We start from the raw sequence: 16,329 nt of genomic DNA, 5'->3' as shown, positions 1-16,329 counted from the left end.
GGGGACGTAGAGAGTGGAGACGGGGAGGACGCGCTGAAACCTTAGAGGAGCTTTTCCGGGGTTTGCATTTTCTGGAAACAGAAACCGCCCCTCCGAGAGGTAACTCCAGAGTTCATTTCCGCAGGTGCCCGGCCGCAGCCCCGCGTGCATTTCCAGAGGAGAGCTCTGCGGCTGCCGGAGAACACCAGCTACAGTGACCTGACAGCCTTTCTCACGGCTGCCGGCTCCCCCTCGGAGGTGGACGGCTTTCCTTATTTGCGGGGATTAGATGGAAACGGAACAGGTAACTCGAGGCTCGTTTCTTTCCAGCCCGGGGAGGTGGGGGGGTGTTGTCTGCGTTTGCATCTTTATATGTGTTTGTATCTTTATAAGTGGGAGAACCCAACCCAAGGTGCAGAAGGGCAGATCTGTTGTCTACAAGTCCAAGGGCACTGAAAGTGTCATTTGAGGACTTCAGCCTGCGCCACTTTCATGAGCCTCTCTCTTGGTACCAGTTGCCTGAGCTCTCCGTTGGCCAGCGAAGTATATTTAATTCCCAGAAGTTCTTTTAATGGAATTTTTTTAAGTGTCCGATCAGAGTTAGAGGTTTTCTGTCCCCCTGTTCTCAGCCTCGCCCCACTTGCCCCTGGAACGTGTGTTTGGTGAAGCAGCCCGCCCAGCTATGCGGAGATGCACTGCCCCCGCCCCCTCCCGGGCACGTGTCACAGCTGGGAGGGGCGGGGGTGGCCCTGGGCCTGATCCCCAGAGGAGCACACCATGCCCCCGCCCACCCGTGCAGGGAACACTTGCGGGCAGGGAGCCTCTGGGCTTCACCGGCTGCGTCCATCCAGCCTTTCCTCACCACCTCCCTTTCTCTGAGCTTGCCCTCTCTTTGCCTTCTCCTCTGCGAAGAGCGGTGAGGCTTCATACTTGCCTTTGAAACATCTCCCGGAAGGCCTCTAAGTCCGCTTGGTCATTCTCACCCTAGGCTGGCAGGACACACACTGCTCAAAGGTCACAGAAACTAAAAGCCACCAGCCAGAAAATAGGTAATTGTTCCTGACCGGGGAAAGACCGCCCTTGCCTCCGTTCCCAGCCGACAGAGCTCGGTGCTGACGTGGTCCCCGGTCCTCCTTTTGGTGAACGGACGGTGGCCGCGTCTCAAGCCCTGAATCCTTTTCCTGTCTCCCCCTCTTCTTTTCCCCAACACTTTACACGAGTCACAGCATAAACTTGAAGACCAGAGGCTGTTCTGGGTTAAATCCCGCTAGGTGAGTATGTTACTGCTTTTCCCAGGGATGCTTTGATTGAATTTCACTTAATTGTCCAGTGCTTTACAGAAACTGATCGTTCTGCAAAAGCTTTTTATACCTGCCGCGTCTGATCCGTTTTGTCGAATGTTAATAAATGTCTGGTTACAGATCAAGCTCACGTGGTGATTTGTTACCTGCTTTTCTTCCCTCTGCGATACCCGTTTTGAGAAACGTTCCCTCTCCCTTGAATTTTTGCGTGATAATGATGCAATGAGGATGTCAGTCACCGACCACCAGAAAAGTTTCATGGTGGTCATCTTAAGTGAATATTATTGGGAAGAAAAAAAGTTGACTTTTCATTTAAATGGACAGGCCTGGGAGCAAAGTAGCGTTTCGGGGAACAGGATAATCCGAGGCCATCACAAAACCTCCATTCAGCCTCCATCATAAAACCCCGAGTTGGAAGAACAGCCTCGTTCCTTGGAGCTCATTCAGTTTCTTTCTGTGCCCCAATTCCAAGAGCTCTTGAATAAATTATGAAATCCGAGACGACGGTGAGGTAGAGAAGACATAGGACTATTGATTTTAGAGGAGTTTGTTTTATTTTAAAATCACTCTCTTATTTCAGAGGGAAGAGAGAAGGTCTTTGGAAGGTTATATTCAATTTGTTTTCCACTGAAATAACGGGCCAGTGGACCCAGGAAGAATCAGACCCCCTGCCAAGGCAGGGCAGCGTGGTGTCTGCCTAGCACCCCAGCACCCCGTCAACTAGGGGTTCCCTTCTGCCCCACGTTGGCCTCCCGTTTCATAAACCGCATCGAACAGATTTCAGCTTAGTGTGAGAGCCTGGACCACACAAACCCGTGTGAGGTGACAGGTTATCACTAGAATTCAGCAAAATAAACTGAGGCCACACATGCGGTTGGAAAGAGGCTGGTTTCCCTGCCATGTCCTAAGGGGGGTTGTGTATGTCCCCCCCTTGGAGGGATCCAGAGTTGTAGACAGAGAAGCGCAGCCGCGTGGAGGTTTCAGTCCCTTCCTCACTTGCTCGCCCCTTTGGCTGCCAGGAAGGCGTAGACCTGTTCCGTGACGCTCCCAAGGGGGTCTTCAAGAAACTACTTCTGCTCGTAGATCCAAGAAAACAGAGGAGTCAGTAGTCTGACTAATGTCCAAAGCCAAACAGAACCGGAGATGCTCTCCGAGCAAAAGCCCTCTTGTTCTAGGTGATGAATTGGTGGCCTCCTAGCTTGGTCCAGGGTTGCTGCTTTTGCCTGACACACACCTGTCTTTCTTCGGACATGATGGGAGTCAGGTAACACCAAGATGAACAGGAAGGAGAGACTCCTTACAGAGAGAACTCAGTGTTTTGTTGCCCTCTAATAACGAGGGCTGGAAGGAAAACGATGTAGCCCTTCAAAGTATGTCCAGAATAAAGAAAGTGGGAGGGTTGGACTGCCATTTGGAAGGCATGGAGTGGAAGCACTGAGAGGAAAGAGGCCTCGAGAACGCAGGTATAGCTGCCTGTGATGTCTTCTAACAGAGACCATTTTAAAGAACATTAAAACACATGCACCCAGTGCATGTTGCTTTTAAAAGAATACGCCCCTTTCTGCGGTGCTGTTCTCACTTCTGAATGTTTATAGTTGAGTTCGTTCCTTTCTGTAGCCTCACAGGAAAGCATCTAGTCCAACCTCCTTAGTTCTGCAGGTGAGAAAAACGGACCCCGGAGCAGGGAGGTAACTCGCCAGAGGCCACATAAGTAGTCGGTGGCGGATCTGGTCCTGGGACCCTGGCTTCCTGGGCCAGGGATGTGCAAGATTATAGGAAGGAAGTCTCGAAAGGGGATGAGTGGGGACAATGGAGATGCCGTTTGTGGGAGGAAAGGATGAGGAGTCTGGAACACCTCTCTGCTCTACCTGCTGCTGCCCCGGGCAGACTTCCTGCCTGGGGTTTGATGAAGGAAGCAGTGCTTCCTGATTGAAAACATTATCTTTAAATTGTTTATGTAAAGTCTAGTAAGTTACTTAATCTCTCTTTGTTTTAAGTCCTTTCTCATTTAAAGAGTCTAACAGAGCCTAGAGAGGTACCTTGGAGACCTGGCTTTGCTTCTGTGTTGCCTTTGGGCAATGGACACATTTAGGTCCTCCACCCACAAGACAGTTTGACCAGAAGGATGGTAAATTCTGGGTTTTGGTTTTTCTTCACCCTACAATGAAATGGCCAGAATAAAAAGATTTCAGAACTTGAATCTATGCTTCCGACATGGACCTTTTGATGAAATCCTCATTCCCATATGCCTTTCCCTTCACTGGAAAACAGAGATGGGTATGTCGTAAAAGATAGTGCTAACATTAGCCATATAGCGATTGCTCTACAAAGGGTTTAGCTCTCACTGGTTGTTCAGACTCTAAAATTCACCAGATTTGTTTTCAATGTTTAAATTCAGTCCTCATTGGAGGTTTGCATTAGCTTGGGTAGTTAGTTGATAGGTAGGTAAGTATGTAAGTAGCTTACTAAGAAATCCTATAAATGGTGTTCTAATGTAGCTTGAATTTTTCTATCAGTGTGTTTTCATCGTGTTCAAGGGAAGATTTTAAATTAGGACCGAATACATTTTGTATGATATATTATATTTCACTGGAGAAAAATTCTTCTCAAATGGACCACTTAACTGTATAAATATAATATTGCTCTCATAAGCACTCCCCAGTTTATCTGTAGACAGTCATTAAAGCATTGGCTTAGATAAAAGGCCTCTAATGCAAAATAATTGGTATATTAAATTGCTTTTAAACAGATCAAAATAACAATGGCAACCAAAGTAACTCATAAATATTTCAAGTCCACGTTTTCCATAGTGTACTTTTAGTAGCAGTAAGTTAATACTTTGAAGTACTCCTTGAAGAAATTCACTCCTTATTTTTTCTCAGCAGTCTCTGATTTAAATCATTTGGTTCCATTATGGTGACCTGCCGAGTAATTAACATGCGCAGGGCTCACTTTGTATAGAAGTTGATTTCAGGGATTTCCAGACCCGCCTCCTCTCCCATTATAGACAATCCCTTCTCTTTTGAGGCCCTTGGTTTTGGGAGGGGGGGGGGAGGGGCGCAGCATATGGGATCTTAGTTCCCCGACCAGGGATCGAACCGCTCCTCCTGCCTTGGGAGTTCAGAGTCTTAACCACTGGACCGCCAGGGAAGTCCCTTGAGGCCCTTTTTGAAAGCACAGCACAGTGGTTAGAATCTGTGAACCCAAGCTTGGGTCAGGTTTGCAGATTCCAACTAGCCTATATCCGAAGAGACCCTCTCTTATTACTACCCTCTCTGAGCCTCAGTTTGTTTACGTGTAAGATGGGAATTTTACCTAGCTTAGAGTGTCGTGGTGAGGGTTGTGTGTGTAAGACGCTGAACAGAGTCCCTGGCTTACAGGAGGCCCAGTCCTCAGTAGATGGTAGCTATGATATTTCTCTGCGAACGGTTTCTGCAGCCCCAGGTAAGTCCTGTGTGCGCACGTGATGGAGAATGTCTCTTGCTTCCAGGAAACGGCACCAGGTACGACCTGACCCCCGTCACCGCCGTCAGCGTCCACTTGCTGAGCAATGACGGAACGCCGGTGCTGGTGGATGGCCCCATTTATGTCACCGTGCCCCTGGCCACCCACAGCAGCCTGAGGCACAATGCGTATGTCACAGCGTGGCGGTTTGACCAGAAACTAGGTAAGCAAGCTTCCATGCCAGCAATCGGCTAACAGATAACTTCGTTACTGTCTGACTTCCCTTTTGAGAAGCCTGTGCACGTTCCTCTTCCTTGAATTATTGAATGCTGCTGCTTATGGTGCATCTCATGGCTTCTAGTGGGTAAGTCTTACACGCTCTTTGGAGTTGGGGTTCTTTTCACATTTAAGCTAATCTGCTGGAAAAGAATCTTTAAAGGTTATTAGAACCAAATCGGCTTTCCTAACCTTTATCCTTTTAGTCTTTAGATGGTCACATGATCTCTCTTGGTCCCGTGTTCTGAAACAAGAAAAAAACATTGCCAATATTGTCCAAAAAACAAAAAGAAAAGAAAAATTACCCATGATCCCACATGTAGAGAAACCCGCTAACAGTATTTTGGATTACAGGCAGACCTCGTTCTGTTACACTTTGCTTTATTGCACTTCGCAGATACTGCATCTTATACAGATTGAACATTTGTGGCAACCCTGTGTTGTCAGATGATGGTGAACATTTTTCAGCAGTAAAGTATTTTTTAGGTAAAATATGTACATTGGTTTTATAGGCATAATGCAATTGCATACTTAATTGACTACGGTATAGTGTAACATAATTTTTAATGCACTGGGAAACGAAAAGTTCACGTGACTTGCTTTACTGCGATGTTTGATATATTGCAGCAGGTCTGGAACCGAACCCACAGTATCTCCAAAGTGAGCCTGTATTTCCTTCCAGCCATTGCACTGTGGATGTTATATATTAGTTATCTTTTGCTGCGTAACAGATGGCCCTAAAACTCGTAGCTTTAAACAGCAGTGAACGTCTGTTGTCTCACAGTTTGGGACAGTCAGGAACCCGGGCACAGCCTATAGCTGGGTGGCTCTGGATCAGGGTCTCTCGAAAGTTGCAATCAGACTGCTCATCTCAGGGTTCAACAGGGGCTGCACGCCCGCTTTCAGGCCCCAGCTCCTCACTGGCTGATGGCCAGAGGCTTCAGTGCCTTGCCACGTGGGCGTCCCGACAGGGTCACTCGCAGCGTGACAGCTTGCTTCCAGTAGAGCAAGCGACCCAAGAGAAATTTACAAATAAACCCAAAGTACAAAAGCACACATGGGCAAAGTGGAAGTCACCGTCTTTTATCACCTAAGGTTAAAGTGGCCTCCGCTCCCTTCTTTCCATATGCTGGTGGTCACAGAGCCCAATGCTGGTACAGTACGGGGTGGACCACACAGGTGTGTGAACACCAGGAGTGGGGGGTCATTGGGCCCTCTTAGAGACCGCCTTCCAGAAATACACATTTAACAGAAAGGGGATTATACGCTATGTACTGTTTTATAACTTGCCTTTAAAAACCATTTGTATGTCCTGAACATCTTTCCCTAGCATTAATGTTCCATAGCAACCGTTATTCTGCAATGTCAATATTAAGACTGCATGGTATTCTCTTATATGTTTATGTCATAATTCAGTTGCTCAGTTCCCTAAGTTAGAAAAAAATTCCTCTTCTTACCAATGCTGTGATAAATATCTTTGTAGCCAAATCTTTATACATGGCCATGATTGTTTCCTTAGGAGAACATTTTAGAAGAAGTGGAATTGCTGACTTCAAAAAGTACAAAATTCTAAAGCTTTTAATACATATTTCCAAATTTCCCTCCAGGAGGTTTTACAGTTGACATTCGTAGTAAGAATGTGGGAAGAAGTACGTGCTTGTGTTTCGGGTTTGGACAGCACATGGGTCCCTATACCCCGTTGGTTCTGAATCCCAAACTTGAAAGTCAAACTTGAAAAGACCGCTTTTCAAATAACCCCATTTAGAGTTTTAAACTGTTAGACCATGCATAAAAATTCTTGGGGGATTTTTGGTATCAAATGTATTTTCAAAGACACCTAATTCCTTGCATAGTCAAATTCTAGTTCTAGGAATTTATATTTGGAAATAAATGCTTGTTGGGCTTTCTGGGGTTTGGCGGGGAGCTGGGGTTTGTTTTGTTTTGTTTTCCAGTTACTAACGGCCTGCATAATTACATGTGTGGAATTCACTGGCTTTACCAGATGCCCCGAACTTGATGTTGTTAGAAGGATCGTGCTGCTGCGTGGACACGCGGCGCTGGGTCATGTGGGCACTTTGTCATTGGCGTGTGTTCTCCACGGCTTGGTGACTTCTTGAGGCACATGGTCCTGATCAGGGTGTAAGGAGCCCTGGGCTCCCGCGAGAAAGGGACCTGAGGGAACCCCCGGGGAAGACGGGAATTCTGAAGGGAGGAAAGGACGTGGATAACAAAGTGGGGAAAGAAAGTAGGAAGGAGGGGGGGGGGAAGCTTGCATTTGGCCTCCTGAAACCCTGGATCTGCCACTTGGAAAACTCTAGGGCCCACCTCGGGCGAATCACCTGTCCTGTTTCCTCACTTGTGCAAGACGCACGTTGACCGAGGCTCTCCGTCCCTTGGACAGTCTTCCTCTCACCGTTGTCCATCCAGGTTGGGCCCCAGCATTCCAGGGCAGTGCTCTGAAGTACAGCGTGTGGTTAAGAGCAGCAACACTGAGGCACAATGGATTGGAATTCCAGCTCTGCTGGCCATCAGCTGTGTGGCCCTGGCCAACTTGCTTAACCTCTCTGTGCCATAGTTTGCTCAACTGTGAGATGGGGATAATAATAGTATCAATACCTAGTGCTGTTATGAAGAGTGTGTTTATTAGTCAGAGTTCTCCAGAGAAACAGAACCAGTAGGGTGTGTGTGTGTGTGTGTGTGTGTGTGTGTGTGAGAGAGAGAGAGAGAGAGAGAGAGAGATTTGTTTTGTGGTATCGGCTTATGCACTTGAAGAGGCTGGCAAGCTCAAAATCTGCAGTGGCCCAGCAGACTGGAGACCCAGAGAAGAGTTGATGTTGCAGTTTGAATCCAAAGGGCCATGTGCTGGCAGAATTTCCTTTTCTTGAGGCCTTCAACTGATTAGATGAGGCCCACCTACAGGAAGTGTAATCTGCTTTACTCAGTCTACTGATTTAATTGTTAATCTCATCTTTAAAGTACCTTCACAGCAACCTCCAGGTGTGTTTGATCAAATATCTGGGTGCTGTGACCTAGCCAAGTTGACACATCAAATTAAGCACCCCAAGGAATCAATGAGTTAATATGTGTAAGAAGCTCAGTTCAGTGCCCGGTACACGGTACACCCAAAGAGTTTATCCAGTGAACAAAGGTCTCCCCTCCTCTGCAGAAGGGTTTCTCGAGCTGTGACCTCTAAACCGCTTTCCCAGATTCCCGTTCGCCCAGATCTCTTGCAGGACTGTTCTCCCCGTGCTGCCTCAACTTCTCGACCCACTGCTGTCTCGCTTCTACCTTCCGCTCTCCTGAAACCCCGGTCATGAAGTTAAGCCGCCGCTAGCCGCCTGATCGTGGAATCGGGTGACCTCCTCATCCGCTTGGACATCTCTGCAGCATCGGAGGGTTTCCTTTCTCTAGAAAGGAAGGCCCGCCTCCCTCGGCTCTGTGACTCAGTGCCCCTGGCGTCCTCGTCTCCTGTCACGGGCTCTGCCCCACGCCCAGCCCTTGACTTCTTTTAAATGCCGTCGCTGGGGCACCCGCCTTCTTCTCACGCTCCAACAGCCGTCCTGTGCAACTGCTCTCTGATCTGTGCTCCTGACTGGCTGTTAGACCTCCATCTCTGGATGTCCTACAGGAAACTCACGTTCACGTGCCTGAAACAGACCCACTGACTCGCTTCACTTCACCCCCTACCCCTGTTCATTTCTGTGTTTCCTCTCTTGGTTAACGGTGCCATCTACCAGACCATCCAAGTAGAAACCCCACTTTCTTTTTTTTTTTTTTTTTTTGCGATACGCGGGCCTCTCACTGTTGTGGCCTCTCCCGTTGCGGAGCACAGGCTCCGGACGCGCAGGCGCAGCGGCCACGGCTCACGGCACGTGGGATCCTCCCGGACCGGGGCACGAACCCGCGTCCCCTGCATCGGCAGGCGGACGCTCAACCACTGCGCCACCAGGGAAGCTCCCCGCCCCCCCCCCCGCCATTTACTCTTTTGCTTCACCTCCCTGCCCCACCGGCAGCCACGTCTGGTCCCTTGCGAGGTCATGCTGATGTCAAATCAGCGTTTCCCCAACCTTCCTTCTCCTCTCCTAGTCCGGTTACCTCTTTTCTGGCCAACTCCTGCAGCCGTCCGCCTGTCCTCCTCTCTCCTTCCGTCCACCAGGACTTCTGGGTTGCTGCTTGCGTTGCCTTTCAGGAGCACAGACCCCTTTCCCACATGAGAACGTCTCAGGGGTACTCATCGTGAGGCTGTCCACGCTCGTTGGCACGGCACACAGATCTCTGCCTGGCTCTCCAGCTCACCCCCAGCCCCTGCTCGCTGCACACCCGCCATCACTCCCACACCAAACCGTTGGCCGTTCCCTGCATGTGCCTGCGTCTCCCTCGTTACTTGTCACGTGGTGTGAGCAGGACCTGTCCTCTGACGTCCCTTTCCCCATGCGCCGCGCAGTGACTTGGTTCCTCTCAAGCGTGTTGTCCGTTCAGCAGTGGCTCTGGAAGTCTGTGAGGACACGGCCGTGCAGCGTCTCAGTTGCTGTCTGTGTCCTCGCTGAGTCTTGAATCCTCGTGATCACAGACAGTCCCTGGCACTTGCTAGGTACCTAAGCAAAATGTTTGCCAAATGATTGAAGCAGATGGGGAGCTTTTAGGTGTTTTAAGATTCAAGGTGGTTTAAGATATTACAGTGTAACACTGGTACTTAGAGAATAGACATGTGGACCCAGTGGGGGAAGGGAGGGTGGGTCAAACTGGGAGGTGAGGATTGACATACACATACTACCACGCGTCAAGATAGATAGCCAGTGGGAACATGTGATAAAACATAGGAAGCTCAGCTCCGTGCTCTGTGATGACCTGGACGGGTGAGATGGGGGGAGGGGGTGGGAGGGAGGTCCAAGAGGGAGGGGATACATGTAGACGCATAGCTGATTCACTTCATTGTACAGCAGAAACTAACACAACATTGTAAAGCAATTATACTCCAATTTTAAAAAAAGATGACTCTATACACAGAATTTACCTTTGCATATCTGTGTATATATATGTTTAATGAAAGAATAGTGCTTTGAGCGCTTGTCTAGAGAGAGAGCAGTTATACTGGAGATTCTCCATCCTAGAGCTTCCAACCCTGCTGCTATGATTCTACTCCTTCCTGCCTCTTCATTTTTGACTGTATATAGTTGAATATAGATAAATAAGGCTGGGGTATAAAAGGTTGTATTCCTGGGCTTCCCTGGTGGCGCAGTGGTTGAGAGTCCGCCTGCCGATGCGGGGGACGCGGGTTCGTGCCCCGGTCCGGGAGGATCCCACATGCCGCGGAGCGTCTGGGCCGTGGCCGCTGAGCCTGCGCGTCCGGAGCCTGCGCTCCGCAACGGGAGAGGCCACAACAGTGAGAGGCCCGCGTACTGCAAAAAAAGAAAAAAAAAAAAAAAAAAAAAAAGGTTGTATTCCTAATACAGTGATGCTTTCACTAGAGAGTCATACACAGATATGTCATAACAATATGGCACAGGTCTAGAGAAGCAGCATCCTTGCTCTCATGGGTTTATTTTGTATACAGCTCACAAACAACAAAAGTTTATATAAAAAGGTTTTTTTGATATCTATGGCAGACTGAATAATGCCCCCCCCCCGAATATCACCACATCCTAACCCCTGGACCCTGTGAATATGACTTTATATGATAGAGGGACTTCGCAGATGTGATTCAGTTACGAATCTTGAGATGGGGAAATTCTCCCCGATTATCCTCGTGGGCCCACTGTAATCACAACGGTCTGTATAAGCGGGGTGCAGGAGGAATCGGGATGAGAGGAGATGGCAACGTAATGACGGAAGCAGAAATCGGAGGGATGCGCTTTGAAAACGGAGGAAGGGGCCACAAGCGAAGGAACAGAGGCAGCCGTGAGAAGCTAAAAGGCACGGAAGTGGATTCTTCATTCAGAGTCTCCAGAAAGAGCCAGCCCTACTGATACCCTGACTTTAGCCCAGTGAAACTGATTTCAGACTTCTGACGTCTAGAGCAATAAGGGAATAAATTTGTGTTGTTTTAAGCCCCTAAGTTTGTGGTAATTTATCACAGGAGCAAAAGGAAATTAATACACTGTAGAAGTCAGTGAAAACAAAGAAATGTGCATTGTTATAAAGCCTCTGAAAGTCAGTGAAAACAAAGAAATGTGCATTGTTATAAAGCCTCTGAAATATAAGTTATCCAATTCCCTACTTCCTCTCTGGAAGTAATCCCCATGGCATTTTTCCTTTTGTCACTGAGAATCTCCATTGTGTCATTGATCTATTCCCATTTAAATGATCTTTTGTTGTTGTTGTACGAGGGCCTCTCACCGCTGTGGCCCCTCCCGTTGCGGAGCACAGGCTGCGGACGCGCAGGCGCAGCGGCCATGGCTCACGGGCCCAGCCGCTCCGCGGCACGTGGGATCCTCCCGGACCGGGGCACGAACCCGCGTCCCCTGCATCGGCAGGCGGACTCTCAACCACTGTGCCACCAGGGAAGCCCTGGTCTTTTTAACTCAGCTTCTACAGTGAAAAATGTAACTGCCAAATTCCTGGCTCTAACAGATTGTATGTGTGCAGAGAAAAGCCAACATTTGGCTAGTCATTCAAAAATGATCAAATGAATTAAAATATGTTTTCTGAAAACTTTAAGATTGGATGGACATTTCAAAGAAACCATATGTTCTTTAACTCACTAAACTCAGTAGAAGCCTACATGTTTCATAAGGGGTTTTCTATTATGTGTAATCAATAATATCATTATTTAGGTAGAAATTAAATTATTGTAGTTAAATGAAGATTTCCAAGAGTGTATTATAAGATAAGAAAAAAAAAATAGGAACGCATCTTAAGCACATAGCACTGTTTCCTAATTATCTGCTATTTATGATTAAGTCAAATATGATAATCACTTCTAACCAGTTTAACACTTTAATTATCTACTTTTGAGGTATATCAAAGTAATTGCAATTTCAAAGTGTTTAACAGCCAGAAATAGCAATTTGTGAATGCATTAAGAATTTTTCATCTAATTAAGTATCGCCAAACTATGGCCTGAAAGCTAAGAATGGTTTTTACATTTTTATTTATTTATTTTATATATTTTTATTGATTGACTGATTGATTTATGGCTGCATTGGGTCTTCGTTGCTGTGCGCGGGCTTCCTCGAGTTGCGTGAGTGGGAGCTACTCTTCGTTGCAGTGTGCGAGCTTCTCATTGTGGTGGCTTCTCTTGTTGCAGAGCACAGGCTCTAGGCACGCAGGCTTCAGTAGTTGTGGCACACAGGCTCAGTAGTTGTGGCTTGCGGGCTCTAGGGCACAGGCTCAGTAGTTGTGCCACACGGGCTTAGTTGCTCCGCGTCATGTGGGATCTTCCTGGACCAGGGATCGAACCCGTGTCCCCTGCATTGGCAGGCAGATTCTTAACCACTGCAGCACCAGGGAAGTCCAGTTTTTGCATTTTTAAATGTTTGAAGAAAGAATCAAAAGAAGAAGAGTGTCTCAAGACACATGAAAATTAGATGAAAAGTAAGCATCCCTGAATAAAGTTGTATTGGGTGCTGTGGACTGAATGTTTGTATTTCCCCTCCCCACAAAATCTGCATGTTGACCTCCTAACCCCCAAAGCGATAGTATTTGGAAGTTGGGCCTTTGGAGTTGATGAGGTGATGAGGGTGGAGCTCTTTTGAATGGGATTAGTGCCCTTATAACAGGGGCCCCAGAGAACTTTCTCCCGCCTTCCACATGTGAGGACACAGCAAGAAGGCGTCATCCATGAATCAATGATGCAGGCTCTCTCTGGACACTGAATCAACCGGCACCTTGATCTTGGACTTCCCATTCTCCAGAACTGTGACAAATGAATTTCTGCTGCTTGTAAGCCACCCAGTTTATTTTATTACAGCAGCCCAAATGGAATAAGACACGGGAACCCAAGCGTGCCTGTTTGTTCATTTGTGGTCTGTGAGTGTTTTTCCTACACCAGCAGAGTTGAATAGTTGCAACAGAGAGTGTATGTTCTCGCAAACTGAAAAATATTTGCTACCTAGACTATTACAGAAAAAGTTTGTGACCCTCTGATCTAAGATACATTCAACAGGGAAGCTCTTACCACTTAGTATTAAAATGCAAGTGTATTCTCCATGTGCAGGGCCGAATAGCGTGCCTGATTCAGTCACGGTCTCTGTATACTGTTATCCAGGCAGCCTTCCAGCATTTGGCCCCAAGTGACAGCTGATGCTCAGTGATAACACCTTGGTTATAGGGCACGATTTCAAACTCTTAAAGAAAAATGAAATTCTTTTTAAGTTCCATGGGACTTCTATTTGAAAAATAAATCCACATTTTAATGCTAACTCAAATAATTTCATTCCTGACTGCTGGATAACTGAAACTTTACTCATGAGAAAAATGTAGAGGTACTCCCTTTCCTTTTTCTTTTTAGATTTCACATATCTGTGATATGTCTTTCTCTGTTTGGCTTTCTTCACCTAATATGATAATCTCTGGGTCCATCCATGTTGCTGCAAATGGCATTATTTCATTCTTTCTTTATGGCTGAGTAATAGTCCACTGTGTGTGTGTATTTATGTATGTGTGTATATATGTATGTATGTATATATATACACATGCATATTTGTGTGTATATGTATACATACATATATATATACATATATATATATATACACACACACACTACATCTTCTTTATCTATCCCTCTGTTGATAGACATTTAGGTTGTTTCTATGTCTTGGCTATTGTGAATAGTGCTGCAGTGAACATAGGGTGCGTGTATCTTTCTGAATTACGGTTTTCTCAGGGTATATGCCCAGGAATGGGATTGATGGATCATATGGCAACTCTATCTATTTTTAGTTTTTTGAGGACCCTCCATACTGTTCTCCACAGTGGCTGTATCAATTTACATCCCCACCAACAGTGCAGGAGGGGTCCCTTTTCTCCACACCCTCTCCAGCACCATTAGAGCGGATCAGTATTTGATGCTATCATTTATCACAGTTTTCTCTTTCTTTTTTTTTAATGGCCACAGTTGTCTCTTTTTTGGGGGGGGGGGGGCAGGGAACAGGCAAAGAATTTCCCATTATAATAATGAGCATCTCTATGTTTTAACCCACGTGTTCATCCGAGGTTGACCTAATAGATTAACAGTCTCCTAGAACATAAGTAAAGGTGGATTTTGTTTCACGCGTTACAACAGTATGAATTGGCTGATTATGGCATGCACACTCAGAAAAATGATTTTTTTAAGAAGCCTGACTTGCACACATTAGAATCGAAACTTTTGCCGCGTTTACGGGCAACGCTGATTTTGCTGAAGCTACCGTGTTAAAATGCCACTTGATTTATGGTGCAAGGGAGGCCTCTATTTAGTGAGTGTAAGTCTTTCCCTTGGAGGAATCAGCAGATTTCTTTAACCTAGATCTTCTAAAGGTGCCGTCTCTCTTGAAAAGTTGTACAGTGCCAGTGCCTGGGGCCTGGGCGTCCAGGCGTGTCTGAGGGGATGGGATAAAGTGACCTTATCAGTCACGTTCAGGGGCCAGTTTGACCTTTGAAAGAAGCAGCTTTCCTCCCCTAGTCTGGCAGATGCAGTTTTGCGGGTCATGGTGAATGCATCGTAGCTGAGGCTTTCTGGACAGTAAGAGATGGCGTGTCAGCTCAGCTTCACAGGCATTTACTCTCTTTAGCCTGTAACCGGGACAGCAGATGGCTGTCCCATGTCCTGGGTGGCGCCCTGGGGAATGGTCACTTATGAATAAGCAAACCGGGTCAGTGGTTTGAATTGAAAGTGACTGACTGACCTTTAGTGGCAGAGAAATCACGATTTAAGATCCTCTGTGCAGTAAGTTTCTGCTGTTTCACAATAAGTTATGGGGCTTGAAGACTCTCATTCTAATGAGGTGACAGAAATAAAAGCAGATTCCAAGTGAAGCTACATTGCAGGATCCAGTTTTAACTGCCTTTTCCCAGAACGCAGCCTGCAGGGTGGTGTGCGTTGCTATAGAAATGGTGGTTACTGAACCAGCTTCTTATCACGTATGGCGCACACGTCTCAGGCCCTCAGCAGTACCCGCTCATAATTGGCCTGTAGTGGATTCATCTCTGCGTAGATGGTGAGCGTTACTGCTGATGCTGTGCCCACTGAACTAGTCCTTTTAGGTAAGTCATGGCCGGCCTGCCCTTGAAGGTGGAGCTTGCTTTGAAATACAGATCTAAGATTGTGTTCCATTCCATTGTTTTTCGGGGGGAGAAAGGGATGGGAGTTCTTAAAGCACTAAATTCTGTTTGTCACTTTAAGAAAATGAAAACAGTATTACTGGTGCGTCTTTTTCTCTATGTATCATGAGCCATGCATCTTACGTAGGAGGTGACATATTGCCATGCAGAGGCGTAGTGATTGAATTACAAGAATGAACTGTAGTGCGTCGGGTGGGCAAAAGTTAGAACAAAAGAAGGGAGTTCCTGTTTCTAACAGTTAAGTATGTATTTACATGTTTGATGTTAATTTTAGAACCATGTGTATCATCTTTATAATTTTTTTTTTCAAAAAGAACAGACTCAATAGTTAATGGAATCAAACAAAGAAGGAAGCAGACTTACCTGTCAAAGTATAATGTCAGTATATCCTTAGGAAAGATGATCTGAAACGGGTCTTCTGAGGATGAAGGTGATTTGTTAGAAACAAAGAAAGAATTCTCAGGAAGAGTCTCTATGTTCCCAGATGTTAAAATTGCCCATAAAAGTGAATTGGGCTTCCCTTAGATACATAGGAGGGGAGAAAAAGATAATGTACCTGCAAAGAAAGCTGATTGACGCGATGTAACAAATCAAAAAGAACCCTGAAGGTGTAGGACTTAAATTTGGATAAACGATCCCAAGTCCAGCGAAAACTTTGGCCACAGATCTTGACTGCCAGGTGGCCAACAAACTGTGATGTGTTTTTCAGACACAGACTGGTGTCTTTTGGCCACTCCGGACCGTCAGCAGCACAGTTGGGATATTCCACTCCTGCTGACCGAGTGGAACGGAGTCCGGCCGCCGAACACGTGGGCTGTCCGTGGGGAGACCGAATGCAGAACGCTCTCAGAACACGGACATTTGTTTTCTGATGTTGCCTAGCAACTCAAAAAACACTGTCATAACATCAGTCCACTCCTAAAAATTGTTAAGCCTTTTGTGTTTGTAGCCATACGCCCCAACAGCAGCAAAAAGAATCTTGAGAAAACAGTACCATCACATTAGGTATATTGTAGCCGTGGTTCAGGGCCACTTTTGTTTTGAAACCCTATTCTTAGCGACCTAATTT

General features: G+C 46.5%; 1 protein-coding gene across 4 annotated transcripts in view; it reads left to right on the top strand.

Moving 5' to 3' along the window:
* FAM171A1 (family with sequence similarity 171 member A1) overlaps positions 1-16,329 on the top strand; it is a 131,273-nt gene that overhangs the window by 96,142 nt on the left and 18,802 nt on the right. For all 4 annotated transcript variants that reach the window (XM_067030482.1, XM_059059170.2, XM_067030481.1 and 1 more), the window contains 2 exons: positions 125-283; positions 4,771-4,947. In XM_067030482.1, the coding sequence (XP_066886583.1) occupies positions 125-283; positions 4,771-4,947 (336 nt within the window). The remainder of the gene's footprint in view (positions 1-124; positions 284-4,770; positions 4,948-16,329) is intronic.

The sequence above is a fragment of the Kogia breviceps genome, chromosome 3, assembly GCF_026419965.1.
Source record: "Kogia breviceps isolate mKogBre1 chromosome 3, mKogBre1 haplotype 1, whole genome shotgun sequence".
In the NCBI taxonomy this organism is placed as follows: Eukaryota; Metazoa; Chordata; class Mammalia; order Artiodactyla; family Physeteridae; genus Kogia; species Kogia breviceps.
The sequence above is the reverse complement of the archived record's forward strand: the minus strand, read 5'-3'. Positions and strand labels throughout refer to the sequence as shown.